Source organism: Pinus tabuliformis, chromosome 9 (genome assembly GCF_031772625.1).
Source record: "Pinus tabuliformis cultivar Carrire ecotype Pingquan chromosome 9, CPIR1, whole genome shotgun sequence".
Lineage (NCBI taxonomy): Eukaryota > Viridiplantae > Streptophyta > Pinopsida > Pinales > Pinaceae > Pinus > Pinus tabuliformis.
This window is the reverse complement of record NC_142307.1, coordinates 1627170259-1627185618: the sequence shown is the minus strand read 5'-3', so window position 1 is coordinate 1627185618 and position 15360 is coordinate 1627170259. Positions and strand designations below refer to the sequence as shown.

The following is a 15360-nucleotide window of genomic DNA, read 5'->3' as shown; positions in this document are numbered from 1 at the left end:
TCTACAAATGTTGTGCAAGATGTGACAAATGCAACAGCAATGTGTAGATCAGCAAGATTAATGATTCAAAGTAAATACAAGCATATTTTTTGGACCCCACCTTGTGTGCATGCACTCAATAATGCACTGAAAGACATTGGCAAAACTGAGTGGGTATCTAACTTGGTGACAGCTACAAGAAATGTGCAAATGCTTATTTGCAATCGCCACACCTCCATAGTCATGTACAAGTCTCATGCGAGGAAAGAATTCCTCAAGCCTACAAACACTAGATATGCTAGTTATTTTCTTTTATTAGAGAGGATGTTGGAGGTGTAGTCAACGTTGTGGGCCATGGTTGTGACTCCAAATTGAAACAGATGGGCAAAATCGATGACAGAGGAAGGAAAGAAAATCAAGATTCAGATATTGGATAATGATTGGTGGACAAACTGTGGTTATTTGGTGTCAATCTTACGTCCTATAGTGTTGAAAATTGACAGTTATGAGATGAATTTCCTTGAATAAAATTTCATTTCCGACCTTTCTAAAGTGAGTTTCTAAAAATAGAAAGTCATGTCTATCTTATTAACCATGACTTTCCAAAAATAATAAATCACTTTCCATCAACTCGTAATCATAAATATACGATGGAAAATCACTTAACTTGTCCTTAATCAATCTCAATTGTTTAATTTTTAACTTAATCATCAATACTATTATTATTATTACTATTATCCTCTTTATGATATTATTATATTATTATTAAAAAGAAATTCAAGTCTCTCAATCATGAGACTCAATCATATCATATGTAACTCCCCTCAATTAATGCATATGTTACTCTCTCTCTCTCTCTTAATGGATTCATTCCTCTCTCTCTTTAATGCGCTTTTGCACCTCTTACACTCTCTTACAAAATTTAATGACTCATCATAAAAAAATTCCTCTTACACCTCTTTAATGCATAAGTTACACTTCTCTCCTAAATGTATAAGTTACACTCCTCGCCTTTATGACATAATTTATACTCCTATTTTGGCATATGTAACTCCTCCTCAAGGCATAGGAGTTACTCCCTCATGAATTCGACCTCCTTGCTCTTCCTATATATTTGTGCCTCTCATCCTCACTTGACAGACTTACTTGTGCTTGTGAGAGGAGAATTTGAACATGAGAAAGAGAGAGTTGGGGAGTCTAGAGGAAGATTGAGAGAGAGAGGGATTCTTGAAGAGCAAAAGAAAATCTTGGAGAGCCAAAGTGATTCAGTGTTTGCATCAGCTACTATTATCAAAGATCTTCAGATTTGGGTGAACTTCTTCATTCTACCAATGAACTTTGTATCCCTGCTAAACAATTGATTTCTAATAAAAAAGGAATTTGGTTGGGTTTTCCCGTTGTGGGTTTTCCCTGGTCATTGACCTAACTTCTTTGTATCTCATTGATTTCTTGGTTGTCTTCAATTGTGCATATGGCTTATATAGTTTATGTTCTATCTACAATTACTTAACTTATTTTGTAGCGTAAAGAAGTTTTGAATTTAAGTGATTATAACAACATACAAAATCAAAATTTCAACATATAGTTGAGGTCATTCGCTACAATGACACAGTTTCTCTTAGTCTTGGAGAAATCTATGAGACTTTTGATAATATGTTGGATCAAGCAAGGGTGGCCATTCGTGAGAAGGATCCTTCCTTAGAGTTCTATACGACCTAGATTCGACCCATTAATCAGCGTAGGTGGGATCGAAAGAATACACCTTTGCACATGAAAGCATATGCATTCAACCCAAAATGGTATGTGGCAAGCATTGGTAGAATTCTTCCCACTGAAGATCCAAAGGACAAAAAGGGCGTTCGAGTTGCCATTACAAAGATGTATAGTTCATAATAATTAAGAGACAATGGATGCAATTTGCAAGTCTCAATGGTCCCTTCAACAAACATGATGCAAGGGAAGATCGCAACAACTTAGGCTAAGATGACCTCATTGGTTGGTGGACCATGCATGGGGATGATGTTCAGAGATCCAACAACTTGTTCAGATTATCTTCCAGATACATCGCATAAGGATTCTTTTTCATCGACGTTTCGAACCAGCAACGGTGGTTCATCTTCAGGATGTGAGAGAATATTGAAACACTGGTCTTATTTTTCCACTTATATATATGGAGATGCTTAGCCGACATATATAATTGACTTAATTATTCTTTTTTCCTTTAGGTTTATGGTTAATAATATTTGTTTTAATTATCTAATTATATAATTCTTTTTTAATTTAATTTTGATTAATTATTTTTTTAATTAATTTAATTTACTTTTAATTAATTATCTCTATTATAATTAGTTTTAATTATATAATTACAACAATTGAAATTAATAATTAATAATTAAAAGAATTTAATTTAATTTTGATTAATTAATTAATTAAAATAGAGATAATTAATTAAAAGTAAATTAAATTAATTAAAAAAATAATTAATCAAAATTAAATTAAAAAAGAATTATATAATTAGATAATTAAAACAAATATTATTAACCATAAACCTAAAGGAAAAAAGAATAAATAAGTCAATTATATATGTCGGCTAAGCATCTCCATATATATAAGTGGAAAAATAAGACCAGTCTTTCAATATTCTCTCACATCCTGAAGATGAACCACCGTTGCTGGTTCGAAACGTCGATGAAAAAGAATCCTTATGCGATGTATCCGGAAGATAATCTGAACAATAATGAAACTCGCAAAAACCTCAAAGACAAGATCCAACAACTTGTTATTCGCTTATTGTCTCATATTGCTATTTTCTCTACAACACAGAGGAATTCGTCAATATAATACTTCACCCACTCTATCTAGAGGAATAGACTTTCCTCTAGGAGAGTAGAGAAGCTAGTTGTAGTGCACTTCAACAAGCGTGATCCAAGGGAAGATCGCAACAACTTAGGCTAAGATGACCCCATTGGTTGGTGGACCATGCATGGGGATGATGTTCAAAGATCCAACAACTTGTTATTTGCTTATTGTCTCATATTACTAGTTTCTCTACAGCATAGAGGAATTCGTCAATATAATGCTTCACCCACTCTATCAAGAGGAATAGACTTTCCTCTAGGAGAGCAGAGAAGCTAGTTGTAGTGAACAGTTCTCTACGTCTTGCACATAGGCAGATACCCGAGTGTTGGAGGGGACCGGTAACACGATGGGATGTGGATCCAAAGGATAGTTCACAGATAGATGATGAGGATGGACCAAATGAGTTGCAGAATGGTGTGGTTGGAGTTCCGTTGGTTACTTAAGCGAGTGACTCTGACTCAGATCGCTACATTCCCATTGATAAGCCCGTTAACTTCATGTAACTAATGGATGTAGATGACCAACCATTGAGATTGAGTCCTCAATGTTGATTTTATTTTAAGAGTTCATTATCCATTTTTACTTTTTAGTTTTAACTTTTGAGTTGTGACACTAGATATTGATGACCTCCGACTAATTCTTGACTCCTCGCTCTTAACTATTTTTTACTTTGAGACTTTGAGTTATATAAATTTTGAATTTAGTAATTGACTATTTTAGTGTTCAAACTTCAGTATCTAGTATATAGTAATGCTAATAATAATACACAAGTTTGTTTGGCTTTCAACTTAGATTCCTGAATGATGACTGATGAATTTAAGTGTTAAATCAATGTAGATTGTAGAATGATGAATAATGAATGATATGGATCAATGTATTTGAATATTTTATTATTGAATCTCATGGTATGGATGAATGATGAGTATGGATCAATGTATGTCATTAGTTAATTCAATTATGAATTTAAATTTTATGTGTGGATCAAATTTCAATGTATTACTATTAGTCTATTTATGCTTTCATTATTGAATATGAACTTGAATTATTATATATATATATATATATATATATATATATATATATATATCCACTTGGGGTAAGTCAATTGACAATGGCAGTGGAAATGAAGTCTCACCAAACTAGAATTCTTGGGTTCAAATCTTGTGCTATTCCCCCAATCAGGGTGAGAAGTTGGACATGACGAAGATGTAGTCCTACCAAGCTTACAAATATATATATATATGAAAGAAAAATTCTATACCCCGATGCGCCCCCTCCCCCCCCACACCCCCAAACTTTCCCTAAAATTTGAGGGTACTCCCACATGCCCCCCGTGTGCGTCTGCCCGCACCTTCGTCTTGCTGGAACATTGGCATGAAGAACATGCTTTGACAAAAATATAATAAATGTAAAAAATATAATCAATATAATCAATACATCAATCATAATTTTTTATTATGAAGATCGACTCTAGTTACAACTTCAACATGTCCCATTTTGGAATGTGTAGCAACCTTGTCAAAGGTAAGACACAAAGAAAGTGGTTATAAGAGATAGCAATAAGGACAAGATGGTAACGTAAATTGAAAGCATAGGGATTAATATAAATAATCAAGCTAAAAGGAGAGGGTTCGTAGGAGGTATCAAAATTTGCCTAAAACTAAAGTTAGATACAATACAGATAGAAGGAAACTCACAAATTATTATCAAGCTACTACAAGGGATAACCTCCTCTAAAAAGTGGGAGTTGAAATCCTAAAGCAAATGGATTAGAAAGGTAACCTCTAGCATGCTAAGACTAGAGTTTTATGGTTCACCACATCAAGTGGACTACCAATAAAGCAACAAAATTGATTGTCAACTAGGCATTAAAAGGCAGAGAGGGCACCCTTATGATTATGATGATCATGTTGAAAATTTCTAATTCTATTGATTAGAAATTTAATCTGTATTCTTCTGGTTTATTTCTTCTACTTGTTAATTATGAACAAGTTATTTAAAACATATAAATAACGAAATAAACACAATACAATCTCAACCATCTACAGATCAACAGCTGAAAGAAAACAAACACACGAGTGACACCATTATTTTTGGACAACACTTCCCCGGAAAAACCCAATGCAGGAAAATCAGTGCAGCAATTTTGAGGGTATATTATTATGCAGTATATCTTTGAGTACAACTGGGTGCCAAATTGGCTCAACGGACAGAGAAAAACAACCAACAGTAATACCCCTCTATTCGAAAGCAGGTATTCAGAAAATCTGTTCCACGAAACCCTCTCCAGCAACACTGAAGCATTGCGTCAACCCTCCTGGCCTCTGCGTCAGCGTCAGAACCCTCTGTGTCAGCGCTCTGAGGCATTGCGCAACCTCTGGGACCCTTTGCGTCACTCCTGCTGCCATCTGCATAGAAGGCAAGCCCTCTGGCCTCTGTGTTGTCTCTGTTGGACTCTACGTGGCCTGCTCTGGCTTTGCTTCTGCCTCTCTGCCTCTGTGCTGGTCTCTCGACATTATCTCTACCTCTCTGTCCAGTACTCACTGCTCCTCGCTATTGATCACTGATTTGACTTTACTTAGCAACCCTGCTCTAGTAAATCGAACGACTGATCAATCTCGTGTATTCTCCAACTGACCCTCAAGCCTCCTCTTATGCTTTCCCTATTGGTCCTTCAACGGCTAAGATTAGATTTGACTTGATCCATGTCTTTTGGAACCTTCTAACCCAGTTTTATATTAATACCCATTAATATTTTATTTTTCCTAAGTTTAAACTTAGGAACTCCACTAAAAATATTAATTATTTTAATATCTCACAAACCGGGTAGAATCTGCCCAAACCATTTCTGGGTCTTGGAGATCTCATGTGCTTTAGCCTCTCCACCAATTTTCATGGCTGGAGCACATTTGATGCTACCCCAAATCAACAACCTTCACCACGCCTTCGGGAACATTTGATTATCTCATAATGCCTTTCGGGTTAACAAATGTTGGCGCTACATTTCAAAGCACCATGGACTATGCTTTTAAGGGATTGATCGGAAAAATTATTGAAATCTATCAAGATGATCTCACTGTTTTTTCAAAGGTTGGTGTCACTCATATAGATCACCTTAGACAAATTTTTGACAAATGTCGAGAATTTGGCATACCCTTGAATCCTGCCAAGTCAGTGTTTGGAGTAACAGAAGGGAATTAACTTGGTCACATTATCTCAAAAGATGGGATCAAGATATCCTGAGAGGGTTGAGCCTATTTAGTGAATCCTATTGTTGCATAACATTATGTCCCTTCAATATATCCTTGGGAATATTAACTCCCTCAGAATATTTATTCCAAATTAGGAAGAAATTGTCAAGCCCATATAGAGTTTATTGAAGAAAGATGCTAAATTTGTCTAGAAAAGTGAAGGCAAAAGGGCATTTCAAGATATTTAATATGGTATAGCTAAGGCTCATGTTCTTATCAGTCTAGATTATTAAAAAGAATTTATGATCTTTTCTTTCACTTTCGAGGATACTATTGTAGAAATTTGATAGAAATTGCATTTGCTCAAGAAATCTAACTGAAATCAATAGACACAAATTCTACTCTATTGATTTGCGGAATGGAAATCACAATTCAAAACTTTCATTTCCAAGGATACTATTGTAGAAATTTGATAGAAATTGCAATTGCTCAAGAAATCTAACTGAAATCAGTAGACACAAATTCTACTCTATTGATATGCGGAATGGAAATCACAATTCAAAACAACATGACATGCAACAAGCAAAACCACAAGTACACAATGATTTCTACGGGAAACCAACTGGGAAAAACCTCTCTGCTACTTTGCATTAATTCAAATGAAAAGAGAAACAATTACAATAACTTGCTTCGAATATGAAGCACACTTTGCACAGCAAAATCATCTTCTCCTGCTTCTTGACTTGCTCTGGCCAACACTTAGCTAATTCAAGCATCAGCTAAGCCCCTCTTTCCTTGCACAATCCTGGAGGAATTAGCCCCTAGAAATAGGAGAAATTCCTATTTCCCTGTGCAATAGCTTGACGAATTGATCACCTCCTCAATGCAAAAGCATTGTACACTCAACAGTATACAAATATGCATTTTTCTCGACCTCAACAATGCAATTCGAATTCCATATATAACTGTGTCTTTTTTTTTTAGCTGATTGACTAGTTAACTGAGAGATCACTGAGTTTAAAAACAATTCTACTACTCAACTAACCTTCAATTGACTCAACTAGCTACTTGAGCTCAGTTAATTGAGTTCATCTAACAATAACTCAACTAGATTACTAAGTCCTTAGTAATCTTTACATGCACAACTCTACTTCTAGCCTATAACTCGAATTTATTGAACTAACTATTTGACACGGGTCATGTCACAAAAGTTGACTGCCACCAAGTTATGTTGCTGATGTGGAAATTTGATTTACTCATACTAAGGCACAAGTCAAAATTGAGCATTTTTCTTGCTACAATTTCTAACACTCCCTCTTACCAAGAAAAGGGCTTTGCACAACCCTAATCCAACTCCTGTGAGATGTATTGTAGCACTACTTCTCACTATTGTTGTTGCTATTGCAACTGTGAAGAATCCAAAACATACTGAACCACTTGTGTCTTTGCAACTATCTATTGGGAAAACTGCATTGTTGTTGATTGTGCATTGTACCTCTTGCACTGCTATCAACACTGCTATGTGCTCCTCAACATCTGACTGCATCAACTCACACTGATCCTTCTGCTACTGAATATTGTGGGCCCCTATAGCAAGGTTGTTGATCAATGAAATGAGTATACTGCAATTATTCTTGCTCTCCTATGGACCATTCCCAATTCTTTGCAACTCTGAGACTAAAGCTCTACATCACCCCACCTCACTTATGAAGGTATAGCTACATGCATGGCAAAATCTGATCTTCTCACACTACTACTGCTACTGCTCTATTGTTGCTTCTGCACTACTGCTGCAACGACTGCAATAATGAGTCTGATCTCCCTAGACCCTGACGTACTAGGTTCCATAGGGTTGCTCCCTCTAAAACTAGACTCCCCTTAAGTCTTGATCTCCCTTAAGTAAAAGAGCCCTAACAAAAAAAGTCAACATTGGTCAACAGGGCAAATTTGACCCTCAATTTGGTCAACTTCAGTCAACTCCGGCTTGCTAACAACAAGATGAATCAACCCTCAAAAAAGCCCAAAAACAGTCCAGTCAAACCTGGTCAAACAACCAACCTTGCGGTCAACCCTAGCTGCACTCAACGTTTGACCTCAATTTCTATGCCCATAAATGCGGCTTGCCCAAACAAAAATATCTCATCCAAAAACCCAATCAAACATGTCAACAATGTTGGTCAACACATGGTCAAACCGTCCAAAAATTCAGTCTCCTGAAATTTCGACCTCTTGAAATTTCGCTCTCTTGAAATTTCAGCCCCCTAAAATTTCGCTCATGAAATTTCAAATGTGTGGAGAGAGAGAGGCACAAAAATCCGCACCCAATCAATGAGGGGAGAGAGAGAGAGATAAGTGTGAAGATAAGTGTGTACAAATGAGGCTAAGGCATCATGTATTTATAGCAAACGTTGAGGATGAATAGACGTGATTGTTGGGCTTTTGAGCCTATATAAGTTTGTTGGCCAACCTTGACAATTTGTCCACAATCAAAATAAATTCATAACTTCATTTGTACATGTTGGAATCAGATGATCTCCAGATCAATCCTACACCTCTCAGAGGGAGGAATCCAGGAAAAATATCAGCGATCATAAATAAGATGACCCATGTGGAGATTGGCCCTAGTTGTCAATTTTAACACTCTCTCTCAAGTAGAGAGAACTCCATCTGCTAATCCATCTGCCCATCTGTACTATCTCTGCCATCAATTCATTACTCTGCTCTATTGAACTATGAAGAATAAGAAGTGATCAAGAATGTATCATACCATTTTCTACTGACCTGAAGTCAGTCCTAGATAAAAGAGTGTCTCATACCACTCTTACGGGGATCAAGTCAATATGATCTAAGCCATTTATTAGAATTTAATCTGAGTCGTTGATTACTCAACGAGAAGATTATAAGAAGGACTTCGATGGGCATTTGAAAGATACATCGAGTGAGATCAAGAGATCGATTTCTCAAGAGAGCAATGCAACAGTTGCCAAAGAAGTCAACAAGGAGGTTTCTTGCAGTGAGGGGCAAGGATAGTTTTTCAGTTGGAGAGTTTCCTCATCTAGGGGTACATTACAGAGAACGTAAAGAGAGATCCAGAAGAGGCAACGCAATGCCACGAAGAGGCAGTGTAGAGCTTCAGAGGGAGTCTGAGATTCAATTGGGAACTCGAGTTCTAGAGCCAGAAGCCGAGGTGTGAGACCGAAGGGCCAGAGGAAGGAAGTTCCAGACAGTAGAAGATCCGTGGAAGAGGTGACGCAGACCCCAGAGAGGTTGACGCGGAGCAATGTTTTAAAACTCCGACTCCGACTCGGCCGAGGATCGACTCCGACTCCGACTCCGAAACGGTAATGACTCGGTCGGCTCGATTTCAATGACTCGGTCGTTGTAAAAAATACATTAAATATTTATTTTTTTTATAAAAAAACATAATTTTAAAGATTTTAAACATAATTTTAAAGAAAACCATTCCTATCTATGTGATATCCTATCTATGTGATGTCTGATTCCTATCTATGTGATATCTGCAACTATCATGCTATGACAACATATCCATTGATGGGATTCACTCTACATTAATACTCTCCTGAGTCCTAACACAGTTGGCATAGGAATTGCAACTTGTTAAATTGTACCTTAGATAGTCTTCTACAGCCCAGACACATATGTGGCAGTCCAGCACACACTTATGAACAGATGTCGATACTTCAATTACAGTAATTCGAGCTGTGCACTGCAAGTTGCAACGATGCACTTCCTCTCTTGTTGACTGAGCACTATAATGCATTATATACGTAGGATTGATTACTGTTCTATTTCCACAAATTGTCCTCAACTGTTTGCATGGTATCCTTAGAAGTTTACATGTATTAGTTCAGTTTTATTCTAGCAGCTTTCTAATTTTGACTTCAGAGTTCAGTCTAAGTTGAGTTAGGTAATATGTATGCAATCCAATTGAGAGGACAGATCTCTAGGAGAATGCATGGTTGCAAGCATCAGATCATCTACAGTAGAGATGCACTTACCTGGTTTATAACTTTATCTATGGCACACACAAGATTAATTGTTATAAATATAAATGAAGATGATAACAGGGACAATTAACGGCACCGACTATTTCCTAAGTATGTACTAATTTAGAATTACAATACAAGATAGCAGTGCACTAATATAAAGAAAAGAAACCCAAGTCATTTTCTTTTCAAGGAAAAGATCCAGTAATTTTATTTCTGAGATAGGAACAAAACTTCATTTATATATGCCATGGGCATTCCTGCTGGCTGATGACCCGAACATATATAAGCAAGAAACAAAAACTGAAGTCTATGAGAAGGCCATAGAGGCTAATATTTTCAGCCTAAAGTTGGATCTGTAATTCATCAATTTGTGGACATATACATTGTCATTGGAACAGGGTCTGAAAATCCGCAGCCAACTTATGTATATCATTCATATTTTGAAAAAATGGCATGAACTCATGATTCTATGCCCTCAGGACTGACTCGGTGGAGGAAACGGCCGAGTTGGCTGACTCGGCCAAACGAACCGTTTCCTCCACCGAGTCAGTCCTGAGGGCATCAAATCGGACCAACTCGGCCGTTTCCGTTTCGGAACGGCCGTTTCTTAAAACACTGACGCAGAGGTTGCGCAAAGCCAACGTGGGGCCAACCATCCAGGGCCTAGATCAATGTCAGTTCGCTAGTGATAGTCTATGTCACAGGGTTCGGCGAACCTGGAAAAAAAAAAAAAAAAAAAATGAAATTCGTTCAGGTTCGCCGAACTTGAAATTCAAACCTCAAGTCAAACTTGAACGAACTCGAACCTAAACAAACCTCAACGAACCTGAAGGCGAATTTTAACGAATTTTTTCAGGTTCGATTTTTTTAATGATCCACTGAGAACTTCATTATGACAGCCATGATAGCTGTTTTATCCTACCTTCATCACTGTACTCTAGACCATCATGTTGATTGTGATCATGCGAGAGTGTATTCCATGACTGCAGGATCATTGTGATCTTTCTTACACTGAGACAATGAGATCATGTAAAGATAGTGAGGGATCCGAAGATCTTTCCATTACATATATATATATATATATATATATATACATTGACTGTTAAGAAATAGATCCACCGAGATGAGATACTATTCCTCACTATATTGAGGTCCTTACTGTCTCATTTATTCCGAGACTGTAATGGTTATTGTGGCGCTTTGTTATGCAGGGATTGTATCCTCCAAGAATGATCATTTCTGCGGCTTTGTTATTGTGCCACAATTGTAGTATGTGTGTGTGTGTGTGTATGTGATTGAGACAACGTCTAACATCAATCTTATTAGGCCGAGAGAGAGGTTCTATCACTGCTGTTCTTTGTCTAGAGTTTAGACTTCTATAGGAGTATCACCGAGGCCTTGATGCCAAGACTGCTATGCGAGATCCATTGACATTGTGCCTTTGTCCTAGATCTTTGCTACTCCATTCAACTGAGATCCTCACAGGTATGTCAAGATCACTAGCTGTGCAATTGTGATATGTCTAGGTAGATTTGTATGCTAAAACAGATATGCCGAGAATGTCCAATCCTTCAATCTTTGCAACGTCCATTATACAAGGTTATTCCTACTCCATTAGACCGAGGTCATATATACAGTGTAACATTGTAAATAACTTGCATGAATAAACAAGTAGGAGAAGTAATATTAGTTTGTTGCGGTAGGATTTGGGTCTCCGACTAGGTTGCTTTGGTAATTTAACCTAAGTCAAACTTATTAAAAGCACATAATTAATTATGTTAGCTATTGAGCTAAAGAAATTAAGGAAAAGTAAAAGTATTTACTTTAGTGAATGTGTTTTAATCTCAACTGTTCATCTCAAGTGGGTTCGAATTTAATCCTAGCCATCCATCACTTTGGAGACAAGGGTTAGGGATTTAGCTTAATGAGAAATTATAAAAACAAACCTGAGAGGAGAAGACATGGAACAGTAAGTGAGCACAAGAATTGAGAGAAGATTTGAGTGATTGGGTGGAGAAGGAGTTTCATCCAAGTGTATCAAGTCACAGGAAGGTGAAAGGGTGCAGCAAAGGAGATCTAGATCAACCAAGTAGATCAGATCCATATATACAGCTTGACCATGTAGATCAAATCAAGGTAAGTTATATTTGTCAATTCCTCAAAGGGCCATTTTCCTCGAAAGGGAGCTCAAGTAGGTACTGATATTATATTAATGAAAAACTATTGATTGGGCAAAATATTTGTGTATAATGTGTGATGTGGATTGGTTGTCATTTTTACTTCTAATGAATGTTTATGTTAAGATCCTAGTTGTGTTTTTATTCAATATATCTGTAATATGTTAGGAATTAAATAGCCAGGTTGTTGGGTTCATAAGGGTAATTTAACAAAACATGTCCACTAGGTAGTTAGACTATTTTTATAATAAAGGATAGTTGCCTTAGGGCATTAGGAATACTCATGAGAAAGTATAAATACACATAAGTATCATTGTATTGAGAGATATTGGAACTTGGAAGTTGATTCTTGTAAAAGCATGGCTTGTAGAATGATTCCTTCTGTAAGGAATGATTAATGGTGTTAGGTTTTTTTCTATATTCTCATGTTTATTATGGTGTGAATGCATTTCGTATCTTTGAAGTTTAAGGATTTATTTCAGAAGATAAGGGCTATATTTTCTCTTATATCTATCAAGATTTACCATAGAATCCCATGCAAATCAAATCTAGTGGCAGTGATTATGACCTCTAGAATCAATAATGTGCCACTCGTTTGCATGTCTTCTACCAACCTACTACCAAGTTTGGGTCAAGTGAGAGAAAAGTCTATCAATTTCTTCATGCTCTGTCGTGTTCCTAAATATTCCTCACAACTTTTGATTTTTGCAAGAGCAAGTCTATGTTTGTTTTAGTATAGGGAGTCACATCAAATCAAAGGAATTCCATAAATGGTCATGGACACAAAATCAAGCATTCTTTGGTGGAATCCTCAAACGAAAAAAACCTCATCTTCCACTATTGCAAAGTCAAAGGAGATTTGTCTCGATGGTAACCTTTCCTTCATCGATAAAGGGGATAAACCTAGCACAAAGACATTGTTGAACTTGAGCAACATTTTGTTAGGGAATGTAGGAAATCATCCACATGAAGGCTTGTATCCAAAGAACTTGTGGATGACAAAATGTTGATACATCAATAACCATTTTTGAACAAGAGATTCATGAAGCATTGGCTCGGCTTGGGAAGCATTTTCCACAAGAGGAGAAGATACCCATATTCAAATCTAAATTGGAAGAGATGGTGTGGGAAATTAAGGCAGGCCAACCACTATAGATGAACTGGATTGGTGAGAGTGGTGCACTATTAGAGCCCACACCTGGATTCAACTCCTCAAAAAAGTGGCAGGTTTGCCTCTCCAGAGCTGATGTACTCCTGCAAGCAAGCCGTTACATTGTGTCTGTTGAGCTGGACCTGACCTCATGCATCCAAGTGTAACACTGTCACACCTCTTGATAGGTGGTGGATGCTTGACAATAAACTCTTGACGAATAATGCTAAGAGTTTTTGAATTGAGGAAGCTTTGACAGGGTTCCGTCAGATGTGGAAGTATGAGAAAGTTGATCAAGCTGCAGACTGAGAGAGAAGCAAGAATCCTCGTTGTGAGCTTGATTAGTTCAACAGGTCAGCCCCAATTCAGTAAGAGATTACACTATAACTGGGCTCCCTGGAGACGAGGATTGACAACGTGTACAGGGTAATAAGTTGAGAATAAAGAAGTGGCAGCATTACTTCAAGAATTTTTACAACTGGATATTCTGCCCTCGTTCAGTTTGACAGTAAGGACTGCTTCAGAAGTCAGAACTAAGACAGTTATCGGGAAAGGCCATAAGTTTCCTTTTGTTTATGTTATCTTCAGACATAGATTTTGTTTTGTTCTTTTCTTAAATAATGCTTCCTTATCACGCAACAATGAGGAGCATCGACCACCTATCAAAAGGTGGCACGCTGCTTAAACTAAACAACAGCCCCGCCTGCCTTAATTACCCTGGGCAGTTCAACAGAGCTCTTGCTGGCAGCGCGTCGTCCAGCTCCCGTGAGGAGTCGAACCTACATGGGACTATATAAACGCCTCGCTTTCTCCCTTGGACCTAAGTCTAACCTTAACCTTAACTGTCTATCAAATTTTGTAATGTTTTTGATATTGCTAGTCCCTGATTTGTTTTCACTTATTGGCAGAACAAATCTACATTTTACATTTAGCTCGCATGAAGGGACACGGAAACCGAATTTTTACTTCAATGAAAGATCCTAACATTGACATTATTCCCGTATAATTTGCGCGCCAAACAAGCGTTTCATGTTATCCATTTCGAAGTTCCGAAGATTCTGGAATTACAGAGTTTTTAGGTTTTGAGAAGATAAATTACCTGTCGAGTGACGGTAATCTCGCTGCAGTCCTCGTAGCCGATGGGGCTGCGGCTTCGATTGGAGTTGTCGAAGACAATGGACACGGTGGCCTTAGTAACGCCGGCCTGGCCCTGCTTGTACACCAATTCCTGCAAGTTCGACGCCCTCACCTGCTGCAGATTGGTGATTCCCAGCACGAAGCAGATGGAGTCCAAGATGTTCGATTTGCCGGAGCCGTTCAGCCCCGTTATGGCGTTGAAAAATGGATCGAAATTTGGCACCACCGTTCTTGTGGCGTAGGATTTGAAACCCTCCAGACAAATCTCCTTGACATACATGGCTGTAAAAATGCGAGCTCAGGAACCCTCCGGCAATTCGAAACACTGACCTGTATCTTGTTAGCAGGAAGTAACAAAGAGAATTCCTTCTGAGTAAATACCAAACCTACATTTGCAATGGAACTCTGGTTCATTGCTTTTCACTGTTTGCTCTCTGTTCAGGCGGGAAAAGTTGAAGAGATAGACATTTTGAATTTTGAGCCCGACGGAAATTGTCGCGTTACGAATAGATAATTTGTTTGTGTCAATTGACGCTAATTTTCAGGATATTTCGCACTTTATTAATGTGGAGTTTTAAGCAGTGCCTTTGGCAATCATAAATTGCTTTTTGTGTGGGTTTTGTCGGAGTAAGTATGTGAGGAGGGGAAGTTTATATTAATATTTTTCATTTTAGTGAATAATACATGTAATATAGGAAAAATTAGTCTATGGGGTTTTAGATTGACGGTGATGGGGTGCTCTATTAAGACACTCCTTAATGTGAAGTCATTGGTTCATTTCCCCACTTTATTCAGAGTGATATATTGGACATGCTAAAGATGTAGTCCTACCAAACTTACAAAAAAAATAGGAAAAA

The 15360-nt window shown here is 37.4% G+C and overlaps 1 protein-coding gene across 1 annotated transcript in view; it reads right to left on the bottom strand.

Annotated features, from left to right (window-relative positions):
• Nucleotides 1-14992, bottom strand: part of LOC149155052 (structural maintenance of chromosomes protein 2-1-like) — an 82117-nt gene extending 67125 nt beyond the window's left edge. The window contains exon 1 of the mRNA XM_089443767.1: nt 14466-14992. Within this exon, the coding sequence (XP_089299893.1) occupies nt 14466-14783 (318 nt within the window). The 5' untranslated portion in view covers nt 14784-14992. The remainder of the gene's footprint in view (nt 1-14465) is intronic.
• Between the last annotated feature and the right edge of the window lie 368 nt (nt 14993-15360).